The sequence below is a fragment of the Aristolochia californica genome, unplaced genomic scaffold (assembly GCF_029961685.1).
Source record: "Aristolochia californica isolate CCGP_79_NKW_82.1479 unplaced genomic scaffold, dmAriCali1.0.hap1 SCAF_2, whole genome shotgun sequence".
Classification (NCBI taxonomy): domain Eukaryota; kingdom Viridiplantae; phylum Streptophyta; class Magnoliopsida; order Piperales; family Aristolochiaceae; genus Aristolochia; species Aristolochia californica.
This window is the reverse complement of record NW_027181881.1, coordinates 2,662,594-2,687,858: the sequence shown is the minus strand read 5'-3', so window position 1 is coordinate 2,687,858 and position 25,265 is coordinate 2,662,594. Positions and strand designations below refer to the sequence as shown.

Below are 25,265 nucleotides of genomic sequence, written 5' to 3'. Positions count from 1 at the left end.
ATCCCTCGCTTTCTATATATTTGGTTATTCTTTCTACAAGGGCGGGGGAAATACCTCAGGAAAACGAAAGAGGGAGGGGGAACGAACAGGGCGTCGTTGGGCAACGTTAATGGCGGTTAGGGTTTTCATTTGATCCCAATTAATCTGTCCGCCGCTTCCCTCTTTTCGTCTTTGCAAAGATTTTTCTTCAATCCCTCCTTCAAATTCGAGTGAACTCGTCGTATTGCGTTTTTCTATTTATTTTATCTGTCAGAGAATGGGCGCACAAGGCAAAAGCCTTTCGTCTGTGAATTCAATGCAGGTAAGTGGTTTTTGGTGAATACTGAAGCTTCCGGTTTTGAACTTTTCTATTTTTACTTTGTTGCCCTAGCCCGCTACTTGTTATGCTCTGCATATGTCTTTCTCAATTGCTGTGCAACTTTCCTAACTTAATTACTGGGCTATTTTTTGGATTTTGTTGTATTGTGCAAGCTGTTGTTTCATTGTCGTCTGTATTGTTTTTCTCTCGAAGAGGGAATATGCTGGTTTGACAATTATTTGAATGTTCGAAAGTTTGTAACATGTAGCCAATTGTGGAACCTTTAGTGATGCACACCGTTTTTGTTTTGATTGAGACGCGAAGTGGTCATGTAGGTGACGTACCGACTGTCAAATAGTTTGATGCCATGAATGGGTGAGCATGATTGGGGCTTTGGTTCCGTTTTCTTTCACTTTTCCCTTTAGAAATTCTAAGGGTAACTTCTTATTTCCTTTTATTACATTTAGGTGATTGATGGAAATCACCTTATTTACATACTGAAAAACTTCAACTTATGTGCTTTAGGGCCTCGATATTCTTATATTAAGAGATTTCTCATGTCTTTAAAGTAATGTGGCTGCAGCGTAACAGTGAGAATGTAGAAAGTGATCTATTTCAATGCCATTTCCGACTTAGCAATTTGATACTTTGTGCTCATCAGATAAAAATATTTCATCCTTCTCAAAAAAAAAAAAAAAAACAACATATTCCATCTTTACGGATTATGATTGAATGTTGTTAGTTACGATTAGAATCACTTGGTGGGGCTCTGCTACTTTTTTTTGTTTATCCTGATCTTAGAGTAAACATGAACCTGGTTAACTCCCCTTCTTCTGAGTTTTTTATTTTTAGCAAATCATGAGTCTCAAGTGTTACTCAAATTTCTAATGGATCTTATGATTCTTTTGGGATCTTCATCCAAGACAACTTTGTGATATTCCTACAGAAAGAATTCATAGCTGAAATGAAAGCATGTCATTTTGTCATTATCTTTATTAAAGTATTCTTTAGTTATTTGTTCTCACTGTGAGGAAGAGAAAACTGCAACAATTTGATCTTACCATGTATCATATTTTAGTTCCATTTTTCCATTCTAAAAAATGTTCCATCTTTCCATATGAGTACCTTTAAATGACTTGGTGTTGTAGTTATCTTTTCGGGGTATCATATTTTAGTTCCATCTTTCCATTCTAAAAAATGTTCCATCTTTCCATATGAGTACTTTACTCGACTTGGTGTTGTAGTTATCTTTTCGGGGTTTTCTTGCAATCAGTTAAAGCAGAGGCAGGCTGTTGGTATTGCTTGCATGCAAGCAGGCAAGTTCTTTGTTTTTGGCTAGATTTTTTATTTTCAGGAGAGTCTGCAAAGTATATACATTTATGGTATTGTGACTTTGTTGTGCATCCGTGTGTGCAAGCGTATCTGTGCTTACACATGCACATATATGTGGAATGTAGAAGACAGTTATATTAAACAAAAAAAAAGTATTCTGGTAATGAGTTGTGGTATTTTCTTGCTGGTTTACCATTAACATAGTATACTATAGTCATTTATTGCAAAATGTTCAAATTTTGTCTGTAGAATTTAGTAATCATTCTGAAATTTCGTACTACATTTTTTATATGAATGTTCTCTTTATGCATCCATACATAGTGAATGAAGTGGACTCATTCAGGATTAACAGTTTTTAAAATTTAATTTCATTATCCAGTTGTCAGTAGGGGTGGCTTCGAACCAAGCCGGTTCGTGCTCAGCTCGATTCGGTATACCCGAATCTCGAGCCAAGTTCGAGATCCGGGATCGGCTCGTTTAAATTAACGAGCCAAGCTCGATCGAATTGAGGTTCGACTCGAAAGCTCGTGAGCCGGCTCGTTAATTTAACAAGTCGGCGCGGGATTCGGGGGAGTCGGGACTGGAGCGGGAGCGAAGGGGGAAAAATTCTTCCTCCCTTCATCATTGCCGAGCCCCTCCGGTCGCTACTGTGGCCGCCTCTGTTGCTGTCGACATCTGCCTCGCCGGCCGCCTTCTGCCTTTCTGTCGCCGCCGCTCGATTTCTTCCCCCTTGTCTGCCGTCACTTTTGTTTCCGTCGCAGCCGTTATCCCCGATGAAAGTTCCTCACTGGCGCCTCTGGTTCCCTCGGCGTCGTTCCTCGTCTCGGTGGAAAACCAGGAGAAACCTAAGTTAAGGGGAAAAATAATACCCCCCTTGCGCGAAGATGATTTCGCACGTGCGAGATCATAAAGTGAAAAAAAGAAAACATTGAAATTAAAAATATAGTTTAGTAGAAATAAGTTTCTAGGGACTATTAGTGTCTCATGTTTTTTGTAAACATTTGTCTAATTGAAAATTCTTATTAAAAAAATATTTAATTTTTTAAGTAAGATTTTTCTGCCAAGATGGGCTAGAAAACCGTATAGAAAATTTTTGAATAAGTATTTGACAGTTGATGCTGTAATATTTTTAACATGAGGCAATTTTCATAGCAATTTTGTGTTTGACATTTTATTTGATTAAAAATTTATTGATAAGTATAGTAATATATTAGATTGATTATTATTTTTTATTTATTTCCCTATAAAAGGCAATAAGAGGTCCATTTAACTTTCCTAAGAAAATTTCAAAATACTTCTTGTAATTTTCTAATAAGTCACTAATAGTAATAGGATTTTATTTAAAGTTTTTTTTGGAAATATGTATCATAGGAAAAACTAGAAATATTTTTCCTAGAATATAAATTTTCAACTAGGGGCACTAAGGAGGCCATAGTAAATTTATGGCCAGATTAAAAAATTACAAAATAAGCTAGACAACATTTGGTGTAAAAAAGATTAATATTGGTGCGCTCTAATCTATTATTGAAATTCAATCTTGAACGTCCCCTATCATTTTTTTTAATTGTATACATATTTTTATATATAATTTATTTGACATATATTTTATATAGAGTATCAAATGTATGTTAAGCTCGAACTCAGCTAGAGCTCGAGTTCAAACTCGGTTAAAATTATTAGGCTCGAGTTTGATTACAATTTTAGGTTCGAGGCTAGGGTCAGTCGAGCTCAAATTCAAAATATTTAAATCAAACTTGGCTTGAACAAGGTTCGGACTCAGCTGGATTCGATTCCACCCTTATGCCCAATTTTAAGTAGAGGTCATTCCCAATTTTATGTAAATGTATGTATAATTTTATATACAATTTTATTTGACGTGTATTTTTTGAAAAATTTTAAATGTATGTTGGAGCGTGAACTCGAGACTTGTATTTTTTGAAAAATTTTAAATGAATGTTGAAGCTCGAGCTCGGCTCGAACTCGGTTAAAATTATTAGGCTTGAGCTCGATAACAATTTTAGGCCTGAGCTCGAGCTCGAAATATTTAAATCAAGTTCGGCTCAAACATAGGCGGGTTCGGGCTCGGCTCGGCTCGATGCCACCCCTAGTTGTCAGTTAGTAGTTCTAGCCATGGAGGTGAAAGGGGTGGTTGAACTTCTTTCTTATTTTTGTTGAGACGTAAAGGTTTACCCTCCCAGTCATTGCTTGGGGTGAACACTGCATTCTCTGCTGATAAGAGTTGTAACTGAGTGAAATTTTGGATCACTTTCTTCGAATTCTTTAGGATATAGAAAAACTTTTATTTGATGTAATTTTTGTTAGACTAAGTTTGTTTGGTGTACACAGTCATAGAGGCACTTCCCTAGTTATGTATCCCCACTATACATGTATTTAGACACAAAAGCTGATTGTCGACATAGCTTATCTTATTCCTTTTTTATTCAGATATTGATTGCACATGCACACCCTGGATACCCAACATGCTTGAGAGTTGAATGCAAGACATCACATTGAGAAAATCCATAATGTAGCCATCATGCCTTACGCACTATTAATATTACCTCCTTTCTCAAGTCCTGATATGCTTTTTTAAAAATTTGTCAGTTATTATCTGTTTGATACTGGTATGTAGTCTTAGTGTAACTATATGATTGGTCTGAGATCTATTCGTAACTTTATATCATTGTTTGTTATATTGTTTAAAAAAACATTATTGGGTTCTTTTACTTGAAAATACAAATCAATTGTATGTAAGTGTTCAAGTCATCAGTTTTTCAAGTATTCATTAAAAATGTATTTAGATATTGATGAAAGGAAAAAGTTATAACCAGAGGTCATTATGCACAAATATTGATTAAAAAATATATTTAGATATTATGATGAAAGGAAAAAGTATTTTAATCAGAGGTCATTTGCCATGTTATTTGACTTTTATGTTGTTCAGCGTGTTAAGGTCTACCGTTTGAGTGATGATGGTAAATGGGAAGACCGAGGAACGGGGCATGTTACTGTAGATTATTTGGAGGTTTGTATTCATTATTTTTCTTTTTAGTTTCTCATGTATGTCAACGTTTTTTTTTAACATACATATTGTAGATTTTTTTTTATGCTTTATGTGATGTTGCTTGCTTTTCTCTTGTTTGGGTTACAGCTTCTATAAAGAGATGAAGGTTTCCATATTTTCTGGTCTTCTATTTTTTGGCCAATTATCTTTTCAAGCACTGCCAATTTCAACCTTTTTTCTCTTTAAGACAATGAGAAAGAGATTTCCTCAGGGAGGAATGATAGAAAAGGGGGGCTAAAGCTTACATGACAGAAAAAAGCTGCAAAAGTGCAGAAGGAAAAATACATATATTGGAGAAAAATTCTGGTAGAAAGTTGTTGATGGGTGTTGATAATAGTCTCATATTGGAATTGAAGTGATCCACGACCTAGTATAAAATTTTGGGATAAGCCTCCTCACTTCAAGCTCAACTTTTAGTGTCCAATACCTTTCTTCATGTAACTAAAGTAGGTTCAATGGGCCTTTGCAAATAGTTGGGTTTCTACCCAGAAATTACCCATGTGTGGGAGTCACAATGAGGGCCCTCACGTGATTGATAGTGTTGACAATAATCCCATCAGACAAAATGATACACAAACTGTTATACACACATGGTTTGGACCTCTCCGATCTAAGCTTACTATTGTTAGATGTTCGCTGTCCTTTTCAAAAAAAATTAGGTGTTCGCTGTCCTTTTCAAAAAAATTAGGTGTTCGCTGTCCTTTTCAAAAAAATTAGGTGTTTGCTTTCCTTGTTGTGGAGAGAGTGAAAGTGCCCAGCCTTCATTGCTTCATATTATATCATAGTATACCTTAAATTCAGGCTACTAGCAAAAAGCTGAAGATCTGAACAAGTTTAAATATCTGAAACTATTTTATATTTTCTCTACTCAAAGGTTCAAAGCAAAATCTGGTGGCTTTCTGCTTCACAAATGAACTGAAACCCTTGCCAAAAACAAGATTAGAGCCTGTAGATGGATTTCTGAAAGTTGATGGCATATCATGTAAAGGGATTGGTTTTGGAGGAAAGTAGAGCTGTTCTTGGTATACATATGTTGGAATAATAAATGTTCGTCAAAATGCCAGGGTCTTCCAATCGGGGATCTGGACCCAACCCGGGTTTGTCAATACCTGGGTTGCATTGACTCAACCTGAGTAGGAGCTGGACTTTGGGATGGGTTAGAGGGAACTTGCTGAAAACAGAAGGGGTGAGTCCCACCCCCGACCTGATCTGGACCTGTTAAAGTCGGGGTTGACCTGGCGGGATGGAAACCATGCAAAATGCTTGGTTTTTAGTACCCTTGAGCTCTCTGAGCTTGGTCCCCCAATAAAATTTCTTTGAAGGTTTTATGCAACTCGAGACTCTGTTTGGGCAAGGAAGCAAGAAAGGTAGTAATTGGGACCCTTGTTGAAATGGATTTATTAAGAGTTGCCTGATCAACAAAGGAGAGAATGTTTCCTTTCTAGGGAGACAATTGTCTTTGAAATCCCTCAGTGATAAGATTCTAGAGGCATTTGAAAGGCTAACCAATGAAAAGAGCGAGACCCAGGTAGGAGGAAGAGAAGAAGGCCATTTGCATCCCAAAGTAGCAGTTATTTTATTTTATTTTAGTGATAATACTAAATACCAGTTATTTATTTATTTTGAAATAGTGCTGATTTATATTAAAAGGCTCAAATGAGTAAGATTACAAGGAGGGGGAACCGTCCCAAACAATGAGAGATTGCTCGGATGTTCTAAATTTACCTAGCCTATCTGCCAAAGAATTGTCTGATCTAGGAATGTGATTCCATGTACAAGTAATTGAGGTTACAATATCAGCAATAGAGGAAAATTGGCCAATGCCGCCAAGGGGGGAAGGCTGAACTGGAGCACCAACTGTTGATCACTTTAGAGTCCCCCTCAATCAGCAATTTCCCTTGAAGATGGGCTAAATACCAGTTATTTCATTACTAATATTGTAACTTTGTATCAATTGATACCACATAGCAAGGATTTGGATAATTTGATTAGTTGCTCTGTTATTGGCTCAGAAATTTATAAGAAAAGCCATTCTTTATCTAAAATATTGCAACATAATCCTTATGGTTAATGTAATGGAAAGCTAGAGTCAATCAGAGAAGTTGTGTAGAAAATTTTATTTCCTTTGTTTATGTCATTTCCTTGTTGCATATGCATGCGACAATCATTGTAAAAAAATATATTTTTGTATAGTTGCTTGTGAAAGATTTGGATATGGGCCTCGTGATCAACATCTATATCTATGTTCATGGTCTGTTCAAGATTTCTGTAGGTCCAAATTTTGTTGATTTTGCTTTAATTTTTTCTCGACCTCACAAGCTTATGGTGCTGCCTCATAAATCTGTAATGGATGTTCTGCTACAGAGATCTGAAGATCTTGGATTGTTTGTCATTGATGAAGAAGATAATGATACTTTGCTTGTTCACCGTATTGCTTCAGATGAAATCTATCGAAAGCAAGAAGGTATGATTTGCTGCTTTCTGTTTCCACTAGAAGTTGTATTTGCATCTATTAACTTTTTAGTATTTGATGCTTTCTAATATTTTCAGACACTATCATATCTTGGCGAGACCCTGATTTTTCTACAGAATTGGCTCTTAGCTTCCAGGAGTCAACAGGTTGTGCCTATATTTGGTGGGTACTCTATTCCATTATTCATTTCTTTGTATAAAAGATGTACCGATTGATGCAAATTAATCCAGTACTCTTAATTAATTTTTTTTCTGTCACTTTCTCTAGGGATCATATCTGTACTGTGCAAAGGAATTTGCAGTTTAATGCTCTCAGTAGTAAGTTTCACTGCTTGTAGTTTTAGTTCAATGCTATTTCATATAGCACTCTGTCAAATATCATGTCTTCTTGGCTGTAGATGTCGAGAGTGGACCCCGTCCAGCCACAGAGTCTCTGGAAGCATCTGGAGCATCACAAACAAATGGTACTTGCATAAATTGAATTTTTCTCCAAAAATTTACACAACAAATAATGCTAGGAATGCCATTTTAAAAGTGTTTTTTTGTTGTCTTTTCCATCTCTTTGTGCTTCTCTCTATTCCTTGTTTACTATATCACTGGTGGCTTGAATGTCATTAGAATTGATTTCATACTTGTTTATTTAGATATAGGGCTTTTTTTTCTTTTAAAAAACATGTAAGGAGCGATTATGATTGAGAGGAGAAGCATGTCCTATATGCTAGCATTGAGTTTGTGAAATTATTATGTCCTGAAACAGCTGACTGAAGTTCAGCTATTTTAGAAATATTTTGAGTATTATTTGATTTGTTTCACAAATGGGTGTCTCTCACTGCAATCATCTGCACTCGTGGAGATAAATTAGGTTTACTTACTAGTTGTACCACATGGTAGTTGGTTATACAATTGTCATTCATTTATGGGAAAGAACTGGTTAGTAATCAACAGAGTTGAGTAAAGTATGATCTTTGGCATTGTTTTTTCTGTTGTATCAGTGGTTGAAGCTATATTACTTTCCCTACACATTGGATTTGAATATTCATTGATAGTTGTTTCCAAATAATAGGGTTCAAGGGGATTTCTGCACTGAGAAATAATTTTGTGATGCATTTTTTTCATTCTAGTGTCCTCTTGTTCCATTGTAAGTTACTGTAATGGGAAAAATACTATTTCTTGAGGAATTTATCTGTCAACATTTTTCTAGTGGTGCATGTGGTGATGTTAGTTAAATTTTGCTGTGGGAGAATCATTATAAAGTAAAGTGATCATCTCCAAAATATAATCAAAGTGGAGCTTCTGTTTTGTCTTGGTATTGTTCTCGGAGGAAGGTGTTAGTTTTTCAAACTGTTGTATAGGCACTTGTTTTAGTTGGCATGCATTGTATTTACATGGCTATAATGATTTTTTTCCCTGAAAAGTACTGTACTATTATGATACACTTGGGAAATGTTTTAAAGAGATTTTGTCCTTATTGCAGATGAGACATATCAAAACATCAACAATGAGTTGAGGGAGTTTCCAGCAGTGGAACTATCCACGCTGCCATTGATTCTTAAGGTGCTACTTTTTTCCTCCTTGTACCGTTCATTTTTGTTTACTGATGTCATACTGAAATGCTATGAGTTGTTGGGGAGATTACTGGCCGTGAGGTCGCTGCAGAATGTTTGCCTACACTTTAAAGAAATTATTACAACTTCATTTTTGTTTTGCTCTTGTGAGTAGACTTTTTTTCTTTTCCCTAACCAATTTTGTATACTTTGCCATCAGCTTTTGGGCTTTCTTGGTTATTGTACTCCCTTTTATTAATAAATAAGAATTATCACCTTTGAGCAAAAAAGCATATTATGTAGATCATTCGATTAGGCCGTTAGTGGTGAATGATGCTGGCGCTCATTTAAAAAAGCAGGTCATCTACTCAGGCTAAAACGGTGGACTTGGGTTTCATCCCGATTTTCCAAATCTTTCGCTCGAAGCCTCGCGCTGGACTCGTCTTTGCCTCCCCTGACCAAAATATTTTCCCTCATTTGTGCTTTGGTATCCCTCTCGGCGTTCCTCGCCTGAAATTTTTTATCTTGTTCTCTTCTCCCTCTCAGCTTCGTCTCCCTTTTCCCTCTCCCGCTCTCTTCTTCGGCTCGGCTTCTTCTCCCTTCTCGGCCTTCCTTCCCCAATTTTTTTTCCCTCCTTCTCCCTTTTGGCCTCCATCACAGAGCCGCCATCGCCGAGCCTCCGTCGCAAAGCCGTGCCGTTGCTCCGTCGCAGAGCCTCTCGGCCTCCCTCTCTTCTCCCTCTCAGTGTATCGTTGGAGCACTGCTTCCGTCGCCGTTGCCTGCTGGCCTGCCGTTGTCTCCCGCCATTATCGGTGCTGTGAGGAAGACGACGCTGTGATTTAATTTTTCCTAAGTTAGGAAAAATTAAACCAGCATTATAACTTTATTATATTTATTTTGTAAAATAATTTATCTTTTGTTATTAATAAAATAGTTATTTTTATTTACTTAGTATATTCATTTTGTAATTACTGTATAGAATTAGTAATTTAATAATTAAAACATTGTTAAAGTAAACATTTGATCAATTATTTTGGTTTAATTATCTCATTGCTATAATGAATTAAACCAATGGTTTTAAATTGTGGGGTAATATATTATTAATTAATAATACGTTAAAATATATATTATGTTATTGATAAAATAATATATATATATATTTATTATATTTATTTTTTATTACTATAATTAAATTAGTGATTTTTAATGTTAAAATATATCTTTTGTTATTTAAAAAATAATTTATTTATTTATCATATTCGTTTCTGTTATTTTTTACTTTTTTAATTTATTTTTTTATAATTTATTCTAGTCAAACTTAATTATTATATTAATTTATTATAAACTGTAATCATTAATTAATATAATATAGTATTTTATTATTTAATATATTAATATATTAATAAAAAGTTACGCATCCCTTGTTTATATCATATTTTTCATTTTGGGGCACTAACATTGGAATCTGTTTTCCATTGCACTTGAACTTGTCTACACTATCACCCAAGGAAGAGTTGAAGTTGAATCAAATCATTGCCTTGAATTTGAAGTTTAACTTTGACTTAAATGTTGACTAACCCCCCCCCCCACCCCCCGCCAAAAAAAAAAAAAAAAGAGTCCAAATTTGTTCTTGTTGAACAGTTTGGAAGGCCCTTGTGTGTAAGGGGTAATGTGAATCAGGGCTGGAGGCCATATCTTGAGGCGCATAGTTGAATATGTTTTGGGATGACAGATGGCATTTATGCCCACTTGGATTTTTATCAGAAATTATATTTTCAAGTTTTTTTTTTTTTTTTTGAGATATGAAAAAATGGCTTGTGGTCGACAGTTTTATCAATTGTGCTTCACTAAAGCCTATTTGACATATTTGACAAAGGGAATGCCAAAACTTAGTGTCTAAACCAGATTGAGTTGCATTTTTACAGTGAACTTGTAATAATGAATAGAAGAGGAAAAAAGGTGCCCTTGTAAAGCCCTCTTGTGCTTTTACTGAAGCTGCAAGCAGCTCCTTTGATCAGGGGAAAGTATGGAAATGCAGGAAACAGAATATGGATTCAAAATTTTCATCTAGCACTGATTTTTTTAAATTTTCAAAAAGAAAATCTTGCACCGAAATCATCTTTTTGAGATGGTGATCAAGGATACTGCAACTTATTATGTACTCTCCATATGGAGCTTAACAAACCTTGATGGGTTTTCCTCCTAAAATCATCAATTACATCATGATGGCAAATGTCAAATCTTTGCTTTGTCTAAACTTAAGCCTAATAATTACTAAATTTTCCCTCATCCTGTTGAATTCATTTCTGATTGAGCAATATGATTTACTTCGTATCTGAGTTTTGTTTCTTTTCCTATTGGTGCATGGATATTATCTTATTATTTAAGAAAACTCTCCTTACGATTTTTTCTGGATGTGTTATGTGCACTAAAGTTTTATGAATGTTAAATGCAGACAGTAGTGGAAAGTGGCGTTCCGGATCAAATGCGTGCTGTAGATCTTATATTGCATGATGTAAGCTCTGTTTTGCTTTGGAATGTCCATTTTAGTAGTTGTCATTGCACTTGCTTGTCTGGTAAGTAGGAAATCTGTTTGATCATGTGTGTACCATAGTAAACCATCTGATTAGCATGAATATCATAAGCATCCTGTGTGAAAAAGGTTAAGCCTATCCGTGAAGAAGTAATCTCTTAATGTTTTTTGGTAATTCGAACCTGTCTGCGAATCATTCGTGTTATTAACAGTATTATGACATTGATTGTGTTCCTTTCTCTTCTTTCTGTTCTTCCTCTTATACTATGTTTTTCTTAATGTCTGTTTCTGCAGCAAGATTTCTTCCCAAAAGTAATGGAGTTGTTCAGGATTTGTGAAGACCTTGAGAACATTGATGGCCTTCACATGATATTCAAAATTGTCAAAGGGATCAGTCAGTTCTTGGAACTTCTATCTTTTTAAGTTGAATTTAATTTTTCTCCATAGTTCCAAATAACTTATGTATTTTCGTGGCTGCAGTTCTGCTTAATAGCCCTCAAATATTTGATAAAATATTTGGCGAAGAATTCATCATGGACATCATTGGCTGTCTTGAATGTAGGTTCTTTTACTATAGATGCTCATAGAGCTTTTCTACTGTTGAATCTGTGTATCACAAGCTTGTTGTACCTTGGTGGTTATGAAAAACTTATGCATTAACTAAGAATCACTGTTAAAGTGCTGTGTGTTCTGATGTTGCTTGGGTTGAAAACTTATGCATTTACTAGATCTTGGATATTGAAGTATTTTGATCTAGGATATTGAAGTATTTTAAACAATGAGTTAACCATATATTGACTGGGTGATTTGGTGTCAATGTCTCTTCTCATGGACAATAACCATCCACTGCTTTGACATTACCCGAGTGACTTACTAATACTCTTATTCAAGAAGAAATTCACTTGTTATCACAGACATCAAGATTCTGCTTTTGTTCTTTCTCTCACGAACTTTACGTTCTAATGAAAATTCTACTTTGATTAACATTTTCCATGATTTTTTGGCATTACTATCTTTGCATTTTGATACAGGAGTTTATTAATTTCTATTGTACATCAATGTATTCAAAGAATGTGAAAATTTGCTAAAAAGTGGAGCAGGTGATGATTATTGGACTTTTTGCTGCCCAGAAAGATTTTTAAGAAATGACTGTAGTTTCAAATGTTCTGCTCTCTCTTTTTCACACAGAGAGAAACACAAAAAACACTTATGCAAAAGATGTTAAATATGCATTTATACTTTCCTTTATCTATGTTTTTTTCTGCACAATTTTTTGATAGATGATCCAGATGTTTGTCAAGTGCAAAATCATCGGAGTTTTCTTAAAGAGCATGTGGTTTTTAAAGAGGTAATTTTTTATTTGCACTCGGCAAGTTCTGGAGTTAAGCAGACCTTTTGATTTTTTGGTTGATTATTTATCTTTTCTCTATCTGTAGGCTATTCCAATTAAGGATTCCATTGTGCTATCAAGGATACACCAAACGTATAGAGTTGCTTATATAAAGGTGTGAGTCTTTTACTGAAACTTTCCTGGGAATATGATTAATTTTTTATTTATTTATTCGGTTTCCTTATGAGATTTCCATGAATCATAGGATATCATTTTGCCAAGAGTATTAGATGATGCCACAGTTGCGAATCTCAATTCCATTGTTCATGGAAATAATGCTGTTGTAAGATTCTCAAATTTCAGTTATTCAATGCTATTCCAATAGCACAGAATAGAAAGTTCAACTTCTATTTCTTCTTCTTCTTAAAAAAAAAGAAAGTTCAACTTCTTGCATGATTGTTATTATTCTAACAAGCTTCTTGCCCAGGTTGTTTCTTTGCTGAAAGATGATTCTACTTTTATTCAAGAACTGTTTGCAAGGATGAAATTTCCTACTACTGACCTATCCAAGAAGAATTTGGTAATTTTCTATATTTTCCTTCAATATTTTTCTAGAAAACAACCCCATCTGGGTTGACATTTGTGTCTCAGTTCCTTGTATGTCTTTTTTGTATGTTCATGTTTTAGACTTATGTCAAAATGTGGTTAAGAAATATGATCATTTAGTCAAGAACATTTATGTGGCTTACTTTTTTGCGTGACTAAAAGGGTAGTTGTACTTGCATTCATCATTATTAGAGATAGTGTCCTTGAATTATAACCCCAGTTTGCTTTCCTCTTCTATGTTTGTGCTATGAACGACTTTACACTATGTAAAGTCAATCTGTTTGTAAGATTTTATGCTCTACATCTGGCCTACAGTGGTTTTGCAGTTTGAATTAGTTTTATGGGGCCTTAACTTTGTTTTTTCCAACTTATCCTGAGAATATAGATAAATTCAGCATAACGTCTTGTTGTTATTAGGTAAACCGAAATAGAGTTGTGTAGTGGCATTATTTGTATTGGTTGGCTTTGTAATTTGCTGATGATTTTAGATTGTGTGCCTGAGTTTCTTTTTTTTCCTCCAGCTGTATGATTCTTCTTTTGAGGATTAGGTTTCTGTTGTTTCAGGTTTTGTTCCTACAAGAGTTCTGTAGTTTAAGTAAGAGTCTGCAGTTGGTTCAGCAGTTGCGACTATTTCGGTATGTTCATTGTGGATTATATGCTGGCTGTTTTTAAAAGTTGGTGTTTTATTTTTTCAATTTAACTTTGAAAATACAATTGGAAATGAGGTTTTAAAATTTCTTTAGAGATTGTTGAATTTATGGAAAAGAGAAAAAAATCATTGATTTGATATAATCAAAGTACATGAACCCCTATTTAAAATAGAGGAAAGTAGTAGAGTCCAATTACAGTTAAACTACTTTTGTCCCAATTACACCCAAATTTTAACACTTAAAGATAAGTCCTAGCATAATTAAATAACTCAACACAAATAGAAGACTAACATAACTAAAACACTTTTAAACTGAGACTCTTTTGTGAGACCTCCTTCTGTGAGACTCCTGTAAAGCTCCTCCATATTAATTCTGGTTCTGTGAAACTTCTTACTATGAGAGTCCTATAATAGCCTTCCATATCTACCCTTCAATACTCTCCCTCGAGCTGGGAGGTAATGGCAGTGATCCCAGTTTGAACCAAATAACGTAGATGTAGTAATAAACTCCTCTATCACAGTGTTCCAACACCGGGCACCGACTCTTAAAGGTAGAAATGGGTGATAAAACATAAGTTGAAACCAAACTCAAAGGATTTCGAACAAATATAGTGATAATAATCACTAAAGTGGGTAATGCCTGTCATTCACAAGACGACAATAAAAGACACACAAGTACCAATAAAAAGTTTCAATAGACTTAAAACACCCATATAAATAAAATGTATTAACCAAAGCAATGCTTCACAAGGGTTTGGCCGAAGGGGTAAGTGCAAGTCAAATAAAGGACAGTAAGAGTAAGTCTGCCACATAACAATAACATGATAATGGGAATCAAAGGAAGATAATGATAGAGCCACAATGTTCTTTATTCAAATCTTCATCAGGATAACCAATGCTGACAATAGTTTGCAACCAAGGAGTACGTCTTCCATAATAATGTTTCAAAGACACACAATAGCAGCAACGGATATGGGCCAATGCCCAAATAATGAAAGTCCTTAATAAGGATATGAAATAATCTGGTGCGAGTCCATCCTTGAATAAGGAAGCTTTAATACTTTTGATATTAATATCTCCAAAAATATAGCTCAGAATCACAAACGGTTTCTTGATCAAGAAACTAGATTCAAATATCTTTAATTTTATATCAAATTTGACATAAAAATATTCGTTCTTAAATCTTTTATCACATCTTGATTCTCTTTATTCTGTATCAAGACCCTTGTTGACTCCAATGTGAATATCTCCTTAATTAAATATATATCAGATTGACACGAAAATTTCTCCTTCTGAAACTAGACTTCAATACTTTTTATCCAGGTATAATATAGATATTTCTTTGGATATATCATTCTCCGTTTAAAGTTTCGTTCTTGATGGCATATGTCGGCTTGAAAGTTGAAGCTTTCTGCTGCTGCTGCTCGATCCTCACTTGTAATCTGACCTTTGCTGCTTCAAATATTGATTTATCTTTGTAGAAAACTCCGATTGCCAAAATTCGTTTTTTTTTTTTTTTTGGAAAGTAGACTCGAATATCTTTTCGTTAATATATAATATGCAATATGAAAAACTCGGTATAGAGGTGAAAACGCTAAGTAAACAACGGGTATAGGGATTGAAAAAAGTGAGAAAAGATAAATACGAACCTAAATTGCTAGAGATAATAGATCAGAAAAGGATCACATTATCTTTGTGGGTTGACCGAGTCAACTCATAGAACCTGCTTTGATACCATGTTGAATTTATGGAAAAGAGAAAAACTTAATTGACTTGATGTAATCAGAGTACATGAACCCCTATTTATAATAGAGGAAAGTAGTAAAGTCCAATTACAATTAAATTACTTTTGTCTCAATTACACCCAAACTCTAACACTTAAAGATAAGTCCTAGCATATTTAAATAACTCAACACAAATAGAAGACTAACATAACTAAAACATTTTTAAACAGAGATATGTTAACAACATTTACAAGTATCAATAATGATGCACCTTTCTCAAAAAAAAAAAAAAAGTATCAATGATGAACAAGTTGGTTTCAACCAGTTCCAATGCTTTTCTATGTACCATCAAGAATTTAAAGACCAAAGACAGTGAGATAAGAATTTTTTTTTTAAAAAGATGTATTAATAAAACGAGAGAGAATTACAAAATTTTACAAAACTTGGGGGAGCAAATCCCTTACAACCAGCGATTGTAGGTTAGCTCCCTGCCTAGCAAGCACATCTGTTGCCGAATTAGCGGATCTCGGAATGTGAGTTCAAATACAAGAAACAATTGAGGTAATATCTAAAATTTCCCGAAAGGTATCCCAATGCCGCCACGGGGGAGGAGAAGCATTTTCACACCATCCGATAACCACTTTTGAGTCACCTTCGATATGAAGAGGGCCGCTGCAATTGTCTCTGAAGATACGGAGACCGGAGAGGAGGCCATGTAGCTCTACAGACGTAGAGTCAAATATACCCAGAGGCCCGGCATAAGAGAAAAGATGATTGCCGGAATGGTCTGAAATGACTCCTCCAAAACCCGAAATCCTTGGATTACCAAGAGATGAGCCGTCAAAGTTTAACTTAAGGTAACCAGAAGCAGGAGGAGTCCATTCTTGCAAAACCGGGATCTTTGTCCCAGAATGCATCATAGCCATATTTCTCTAGTTTTCACGTATAGGGGTGCCCAAAAAGGAAGAGAAGGCTTTCTTAGTCAGAAGCCAAGTAGATATATGACCCACCACTCCATTCGCTACCCGATTTGCAAATTCACATTTTGCATCAAATCGTCTTCTATTGCGCTCATTCCAAAGCCCCCACGGGATGAAACTAACGCAAGCAGAGAGCATCATTTTACTAAGGCCAGGCAGAGGGGTACTAGTGAGCGACTTACTGAATGAGAGAAGATCAACCGCCATGCAAAATTGTAACCCAAACTTACTAAGAATGAGGGTCCACACCTTCCAAGAGAATATGCATTGAAGTAGAATGTGGCTTGTGGTTTCATCTTCAGAGTTGCAGAATGGGCACAGGGGATCAATTGAGAGATGACCTCTTCTTCTAAGAACGTCTGCCGAGAGAATCTTGCCTTGACAGACACTCCACATGAAGAACTTTTATCTTTGGGGAGGCACATATACGCCATACGAAGTTAATTTCTTTCTCCCTCCAAGACGAATTCTAGTCATTTAAGAAGCCATATGCAGATGAAATAGTGAATTTGCCCCTTTTATCTGGCCACCAAATGAGCTTGTCAGCCTCCAACGACAGTGAGATAAGATGGAAGTGGCGAGGAAGACTATAAGAAATGTGTTAAAGATGAAGCTCATAAATGGTAGAGCAGGGAGGCAGAGATGATACGTGCACTTCCCCAATGTTGTTGGCAAAATGGTATAAGCCTATGCTGTTTTGCACTTAACATAAACGAGTGAACTCCCCATATATTAGAGAGTTTTCTGTGGTGAAAATTGCATGTGTTGATTAATGAAAGTACTTATAAAAACATAACTACAAATAAATCTTTTCTGTGCTTAAAAATATGAGAGACTCATTGGAGATGGTCAGATGCCTTCAAAGGAGTATGGCAATGCACTACTGAATGGATCTTCCACTATATTTTATTTTGGTGAAGTATGATTTCTGACTTCCACTTTCTGGCTTCCATTGGTAGAGATAGTTAGAAGGCTATTGCCATTTACATCCGCTAAACTTGCTTTGGTCACCCATAAACAATGGTTGGCTCAAGTTCAATTTTGATGGTATTCCTGCCATAATGTTTGGTCAGCTTTTGTTTTTATTTTTTAATTTATTATTAATTTTCTTTTTTGTGGGGGGGGGGGGGGGGGGTGTCGTTATTCCCTTTGGTAGTTGTTATTCCACTAAGGCTGAGATATGTGTTCTTTTGGTGAGCATAGTCTACATTGACAAAATTCTCTGATTTGTCTTAACCGAGTGTTCTTCTGCAGTTGTTATCAGTAGGATGCACTCCCTAATCAGCTGTGTGTTTTTGTCCTTTGTCCTCTCTTTAACAAAAAAAAAAAAAAAAAGACCTGTAGGGTGTTTGAGGGACATGTCACTGCATGGTGGCTCCTTCCAATTTCTGATGAAAATGTTTGACCTTGATGGGAATATCATTGTGGATTGGGCTCATATCCCAACATCTTTTTGTAGGAGTATCCATCCTGCAGATTGATGTATTTTAGAATGGTTTTTATTATTTATTTTGTTTGTTGCTCTAAAAAAAGTTAAGAATAATTCTGCATCAAATGAAGAAAATCGCTCTTTTTAAGGATTTAAAAACACATTAATTTTAATCTTATTACCTGGCTCAAAAAAAAAAAACCCAAACTATGAGAGACTCATTTAGATGTTGCATTCAAAGGAGCCTACTAGTGCATCAATGAGTAGAGTCTTGTTACCAACTGTTGAAGGACAGATTATCAAGCTTAATTTTGAAGGATCTTTCCTCAGAATTTCTGGTTCTTCCAAAACCAGAAGAACCAACTGTTTTGGAGGTGTCTTTGAGAATTCTAATGGTGTTGTGTTTGGTTCTTTTGCTGGACCTCTTGCCATGTCCAACTCCATCATGGCTGAACTTCAAGCTTTAAAACACAGATTAAGAATTTTCAGAGATTACTTCTCTGGAAGGCTTCATGTTGAAGGAGATTCCAGAAATGTCAGAGGCTGGTGAATGGGCAACAAACCCTCTCCTGACGCGTGTTTTTGATATTCAAGATCTCTCTAAATATGTTGTTTTTATTTGGTCTCATATACCTAGATCAGCAAATAATGCTGCTGATGCTTTAGCTAGAGTGAGAGTTACCCTCCAATCTCTCATTGTAAGGGGTTCCCTTTCTTGACGTACCTGTTTAGCCTTTGGTCTTTTTAATTAAATGCGCCCTTTCTCAAAAAAAGAAAAAGGAACTGTTAAGGGACAGTTGTAAAGTTAGGTCTAAGGCTTATTCCAAAATGACTAGCCAACTTAGGAAACTTCTTTTCCAACTAATAAACTCAAGATCTTTGTACTCACTAATCCATGTGGGACTATTCCTTAACACTCCACCTCACGTGTAGACCATCTTTTGTGACTCTACAAGTGGATAATTTAGGAGTAGGCAGTTTAGGTGTAGGCCCTCTTTTGTGGCTCTACAAGTGGATAGTTTTAGGTGTAGTTCCTCTTTTGTGGCTCTACACGTAGATAGTTTTTAGGTGCAGGCTTACATATGAGTACCTGTTCTGATACCATGTAAAGTTAGGTCCAAGGCCTATCCCAAAATGACTAGCCAACTTAGGAAACCTCTTTTCCAACTAATAAATTCAAGATCTTTGTACTCATTAATCCATGTGGGACTATTCCTTAACAACAGTAAAGAGGAAGATCAACAATGGCTTGGATGGAGTGGTGTGGAGGACTTGAAGAAGGGTGGTTGTGTGACTGAGTTGGAGGACAGGGCAGAATGAGGTGGATCTATATATGTGACCCCAGCCTAGTTGGAATTTGATATGGGTGTTAAAAAAAAGTTGGGATTAAAATCTGATTATGATCATAATGATTTTATTTTGTTGCCAATTTTAAAAACATAATTTTTTAGCTCTTGGGATTTTTATTGACTTTGTTACCCTATTTATTTATTGGATGAAGCCTATTTGACAACTTTTGGCACTGTAGATTGTTGGCTCATTATTTTTCATATTATATATTGTTACTGCAGGGACCTTGTTAGTGAAGGCATCTTTGACATCATCACTGATGTATTACAGAGTCCAGATAAAAGGCTTGTATTGACTGGGTAATTGCTTCTTATTAGGTCTCATCTTGAGCTTATGTTCTTGTATTTACTGGTTTTCTTATTACTGTGTTAGTTTTTAAATTTATTTCCCGCATTTTCATAATTTGGTCTGGTGCTGTATTTGCAGGACAGACATCCTTCTCCTTTTCCTTAATCAAGATCCTAACCTTCTCAGAACATATATCATCCAACAAGAAGGAAATACTCTTCTTGGACTTCTGGTATGCTGTTCGTTCTTTCCCCATAGTTTCTTTTGCTTTTGTTTCTCCACCATAAAAACTATCTATCGTTTCCTGATTAGCAGTAGTGCGGACTCCACTGTTTTGGACTAGAATTTTATATGTTATTTCCTTATTCTTGTCACATTTTCTGTTGTAAAACTAGCATTTTTCTTTTTTAGATTTCCATCTTTTTTTTTTTTTTTTTTTTTTCTGTTTTGTGAGGCACATTTTATTCAAAAGCCGATGCAAGAGAACAAACTCGGGGGGGGGGGGGGTGGGAGGGGGGGATTGGCTGATCTCGGGATAACCTCTTGTTTTTATTTTGTTACTGATATTTATATGTGTCCTAGGGATAACCTATTGTACTGATGTTTGGACAATGCTGCATGCATTTTCAGGTTAAAGGTATGCTGACTGACTTTGGGGAAGATATGCACTGCCAATTCCTTGAGATCATTCGCATTTTGCTGGATTCGTATACATTGTCTGGATCGCAGGTGCCATAGTTTACTGTGTTACTTTCCATCAATTCGATTGCATTGTAAATTTCTTGTGCTTTTTAGAAGTTCTTCATGTTCTGTACTTTAAAAGGTCCATTCCTTACAGAGAAATATTTTTTTTTAGTCAATAATGAAATATGATATCATTGGAAATGAATGTGTTTAGGATCTGATTGTTTGTCATTCTATATGAACAAAAAATTATATCTAGGACTTGTTGTCTCATAAAAAGGCATAGATGTAATATTTTCATCTGTAGGTATCCCTAGGTAAGCATGATAGTTTTTGGAATAATACAGTTAAACTATCGTCTTCATGAATAAAAAATCAAAGCTTGGTTGTACACTTATTTGTAAGGGGCCAAGGGGGTTCCTTTTAGTGTGTTTTTTTTCTGGGTGGGTGTGGGGGTTCTATTCTGATGTCTTAGGTTCATGTTCACGTTTAACATACAAAGAAATTTGCCTTGATAGCTTAAACCTTGGATAATCAACACTAAAAGATATCAACATTTATTTAAAAAAAAAATCTGCTATTTGCAAGTGAAATTGAGTTATATTCAATTTATAGTTGTTTGATGTGCTCCATGCTCAAGCTAGTTGTCTAAGAGTGAGAGTTGTGTATGGGAAAATAGTCACATGTCATTTTGGGCTTGCAAAGATCCTACATTTATTATCTGGCAAGGGACATCCTAAATTAGGTTGGTCATTTTGGGAGGATCTGTCCCACTTTAGGTGTCTTGTGTTTGTGTTTGATATAGCAACTTCTTTCCTTCAGTATTTTTCTTTGTTTGTGATTTTCTGAAAGGAACTATTTTATTTGTCATCTTCGGTTACATTTCTCTAATACTTTAAAGTATTTTTCAGAAAAGGTATTTTGAGTGAGTACAAGCAAGCTTAATGCATGAACTACTAAGGTTTGAAATAGAACTGGTAGCACGTGAAAACACCATATCAGTTTTTTAAAGGAGATTATGAGAAGAGAATGATTGGATTGCAACTAGAATGAAGCGGAGAAACCAGATTTTATCTTCTTTTAATCAGAGAATCTCTAGATCTCTTCTAGGGGAGTTGCTACTTCTGGGCGCTTGGAGTCAGCGACCTCCTTAGGACTGATGCCTCTTGGCCTACTCGGGTATCCCAACCTTATGCGAGGGCCTGTTGCCCTATATTGCCTATGATTGGTGTAGACATCCATCCCATTAAGGCATAAAAAGATAGAATTTTTTTTTTTTTTAATGCATAGGGTGAAGATAGGAAAAACATGAAATGATGTTTCCAATGCTAATCGTCTTGCTTTCAATTTCGCATCCTAATTGTTGAAACATGAATTCTCAAAAAAAATGTTGGTATATGTTCATGTTAAATCTGTTTTCTTTGTTGTAGTATCTCTTGTTCATCTGTATGCCCTCGTTTTTTATTGTTTGAACTTTTTATTTTATTTTTAAAATGATGTACTGTTTGTACTTTTGCTTATTCTCTCCTTTAATTGAAGCTTGATCAAACCTATTTTTTGTATTTACCACCATTTCATCGTATAAAGACACTTCTAGGTTTCCGTTGTGCATGAGGCCTGCAACTTTTTCTAGTTATTTATGCAGGTAAATTGTTGTTCATTGGTATTTTCTAATTGAGGTTCTGAATTTAGCGTGTACGATTAACTCTACTTAGCTCTGCAGCACAATATCCATGGCAGTTCTTACTCTATATGGCAATCTGAATGTAACAAGTAATTCTAATTGTTGCAGAGAGACACGATTGTTGAGATATTCTATGACAAATATTTGGGTCAGCTAATAGAGGTCATAGTGGCTTCCTGTCCTCCGAAGGATGTTGTGCGATCGAAGGTTAAGGCAGCTGGATCTTATGGAAGTGTTGAAAAGCATACTGCCACAAAGCCTGAAATTCTATCGAATATCTGTGAACTTCTGTGCTTCTGTGTTCTTCACCATCCATACAGGATAAAGTAATGTTCCTTCTTTTATGATAATACAAGTGGCACTTTTACTACATCTGAGTGTTTTATTTGTTTTGCAATCAACTCACAATACTGCTATTTCTTATTGTAGGTGCAACTTTATTCTCAATAATGTAGTAGACAAAGTCTTGTTTCTAACTCGTAGAAGAGAGAGATACCTTATAGTTGCTGCAGTTCGTTTCTTGCGGACTATTATTTCCCGCAATGTAAGTAGTTGTATACAACTTATTGCGAAGTAGTTATCTTTGGAGTGGAAATCTATCTTGCTGTGTTACCTCTTTGTTCCCTGATGTGATGGGTATAGAATTTGTGACGAAAGTTGAGCTAGAAACCTTTGTTGAAATATACCAGATCCTACTATGTCTCAGAAATAAATCATGGTGCAGAGTCAAGGTTGTTTTGGTTGATGCTGATGTTTTCTTTAATTTTCTACACCCATTCTCTGCTTTGGATCACATGTGATTTCATTCTAAACATGTGCATTATATCTGGTCCCATATTTGACTTCATAATGTTTGTGAAAAAGATAAAAAGTGGATAAATGGTTGCAGGATGAACATCTTCTTCGCCATGTGGTTAAGAGCAACACCCTGAAACCTATTGTGGAAGTATTTGTTGATAATGGTAACCGTTACAATTTGCTTCATTCAGCAATTCTAGAGCTTTTCGAGTATATCCGCAAGGTGCTCATTACTCTTTTGCTTTATCTTCCCTTGCAATACAATTTCTTTCTAACCATGACAAGAGTTGTGACTCTGTGCAGGAAAACCTCAAGACGTTAGTTGTGCATATAGTTGATACTTTCTGGGATCAGTTGGTGAAATTTGAGCCCTTGGGGTCCATTCATGCTCTCAAAGTCAGATATGAACAGGTATACAATGGATTAAGATGGTCCTTTACCTTTTTGTTCATTTCAGGCTATAGAGAGTCAAGGTTAAGATGGCTAATTTGGTTTAGCATTAAAAAACTAATATTTTGCTCTTTTTTATTTCATGTGTTCTGAAGCTTAGCAACTAAAGAGGATTTCCATGTATGAAATCTGTGTCTGACTTCATTACCTTTCTGATTGGTATTATACATGTTAGTTATTAGAGTCCTGTGAAACTAGAAATTCTGTTAATGTGACTGACCCGAGAAAGAGGATAGATGACCGTGCATTGGAGAAAGAAGAGGAGGATTACTTCAATGAGGACAGGTTTGTTGCTATTGCTTGTACTCTGTATGTTTTGTTCCCTTGTTGATTTTAGATGCTGAGGTTGAATTTTAATCAGTGATGAAGAGGATTCTGCATCTGTTCGCACTTCAAATGCACGGAGTCGATCTGTGCCACATGGTTTACCCAATGGAACTGGTGAAAGTTACCCCTCACTTAGGTATTTCAGTTCATCTTTGCTTTATTTTCTTTTTTCTTTGTCCCACTGGTAATGGTTGTGTATGATGTGTTTCTTTTGGCTTTTTTTAGGCCAGGAGCAGGTGGACTTGTTGATTATGAGGATGATGATGATGATGAAGATTACAATCCACCGACTGTGAATAAGCAGGAGACTGTGTCTGTGGATGAAAAAAGGTCTGATTCTTTTAAGTTGAAACGTCGGTCATCTGTGGTACACAGCTCCAACGATGAGGAGCAATTTGAGTTGACAAAGAAACGCCGAATTGAGAAGAACACAAATGGAGGGACAAGAACAATTGTTGGTCCTTGCTCAACCTGCAGCGGAGGTAGTTCACCTAGTAAAAAGGTTGTGTCATCTAACAATCCTAGAGTCAGAGATGAGAACAGTGGTCCAGATCAAGCAAGCGGTGAAACAAGTTCTGGTACAACTAGGAATTGTGCAAAATGCTCACCGGATGCTGCAGAGATGAGACAAACAGAAATCCCTATCAGTAATTCCTCAGCAGAGACTGCTGCCAAAGTTACAGGCTCGGTGCCATATTCTGTGCGGTGATCTAAGGATTGGGGTTTGGTGGTTCTTTTCTCATCTGGCAAAGGAATACAATGTGGCCGGTGTGTTTTAGCCTATGCTCTTTTGTGAAGGAGAAACCTGGAGAACCAGGACAAAGGTTGTGCAGCCCTTTTAGATGCAAATCTGAGGGGAATCTTGTGTTATTCAAGTCAACATGAAGCACATGGCCAGTCTTCCGTTGATTCCACAGCATAGTAATTGTCTTTGGTAAAAATGTTAGTCATGTCGTGTGATTTATCCATATGTGAGGCGTGACAGGTCCCCCATTATTTCTTTCTCTTTATGGTTGGGTTTTGCTGGAGTGGAGCTTATTCTTGGGTTGACTGTAACGGGCAAAGAGGTCGATCTTCATCGGGAATAACACTGAACCGGTGAGCATGGGCTGTCTAACTGATTGGTAAGAGACCCTTGTACATTATGTTTTGATGGGAGACACATCTCTGTCAGATGCCCCAGGTGGGTTATTCTGGTCTGAACAATTTATACTTCAAAAGTGGTCTTTTTGTAAAGAAAATTATCATTGGTTGCAGTCCCACTTGAACGCCATATTTTTGTAACATAAATTGGAATTACCTTAAAAGTTTTGTAACAACAGTTTTGTACTCGTAGTTTTGTTTTTGCATCAGGCGTTTCTGTGTCATGATAGATGAGATACAAGGCGTTTGAAGAAAATGTCAAACGTCTTGATGGAATTGTCCAAACTTTTATGTGCATGTGTGTTGATTAACTTTATTGTTCCAAGGGTTTTTCAGGACTCGTGTGTGGTTTCTCTTAAAGATTTAAATCCTATGCTTGAAGGTGGGTGGTTTGATTTCATATTTTGCTGACATTGTTATCGGTTTATATGTTTGGAATATTACACTAATTTCACTAAACCTCCCCTTTTTCTGATATCAAGGTTATTTGGTTGCGATTAAATCTTAGAAATGGCCTGTTTATTTATTTGGTAAAATCTTCACTGACGGATATCCAAGTAAACAAATTCAACGTGGACTT

General features: G+C 35.8%; 1 protein-coding gene across 1 annotated transcript; it reads left to right on the top strand.

Annotated features, from left to right (window-relative positions):
• Positions 1–55: 55 nt before the first annotated feature.
• Positions 56–25,005, top strand: LOC137956307 (uncharacterized). The gene is made up of 25 exons (XM_068803752.1): positions 56–301; positions 4,575–4,655; positions 7,059–7,158; positions 7,245–7,329; positions 7,435–7,484; positions 7,565–7,630; positions 8,641–8,720; positions 11,166–11,225; positions 11,538–11,637; positions 11,724–11,801; positions 12,524–12,591; positions 12,680–12,748; positions 12,839–12,916; positions 13,061–13,153; positions 13,744–13,814; positions 19,533–19,610; positions 19,738–19,831; positions 20,230–20,328; positions 22,076–22,293; positions 22,397–22,511; positions 22,857–22,988; positions 23,069–23,176; positions 23,391–23,500; positions 23,577–23,678; positions 23,768–25,005. The coding sequence occupies exons 1-25, from the start codon at positions 257–259 to the stop codon at positions 24,249–24,251; spliced, it is 2,664 nt and encodes an 887-aa protein (XP_068659853.1). The 5' UTR covers positions 56–256; the 3' UTR covers positions 24,252–25,005.
• Positions 25,006–25,265: the final 260 nt, after the last annotated feature.

Excerpts from the sequence above, each read along its gene's own strand:
- LOC137956307 (XM_068803752.1), top strand. The coding sequence starts at position 257 with ATGGGCGCACAAGGCAAAAGCCTTTCGTCTGTGAATTCAATGCAG. Across the intron at positions 19,832-20,229 it reads ATACTCTTCTTGGACTTCTG|GTTAAAGGTATGCTGACTGA; the intron begins GTATGCTGTTCG and ends ATGCATTTTCAG. Across the intron at positions 23,679-23,767 it reads GAAAGTTACCCCTCACTTAG|GCCAGGAGCAGGTGGACTTG; the intron begins GTATTTCAGTTC and ends GGCTTTTTTTAG.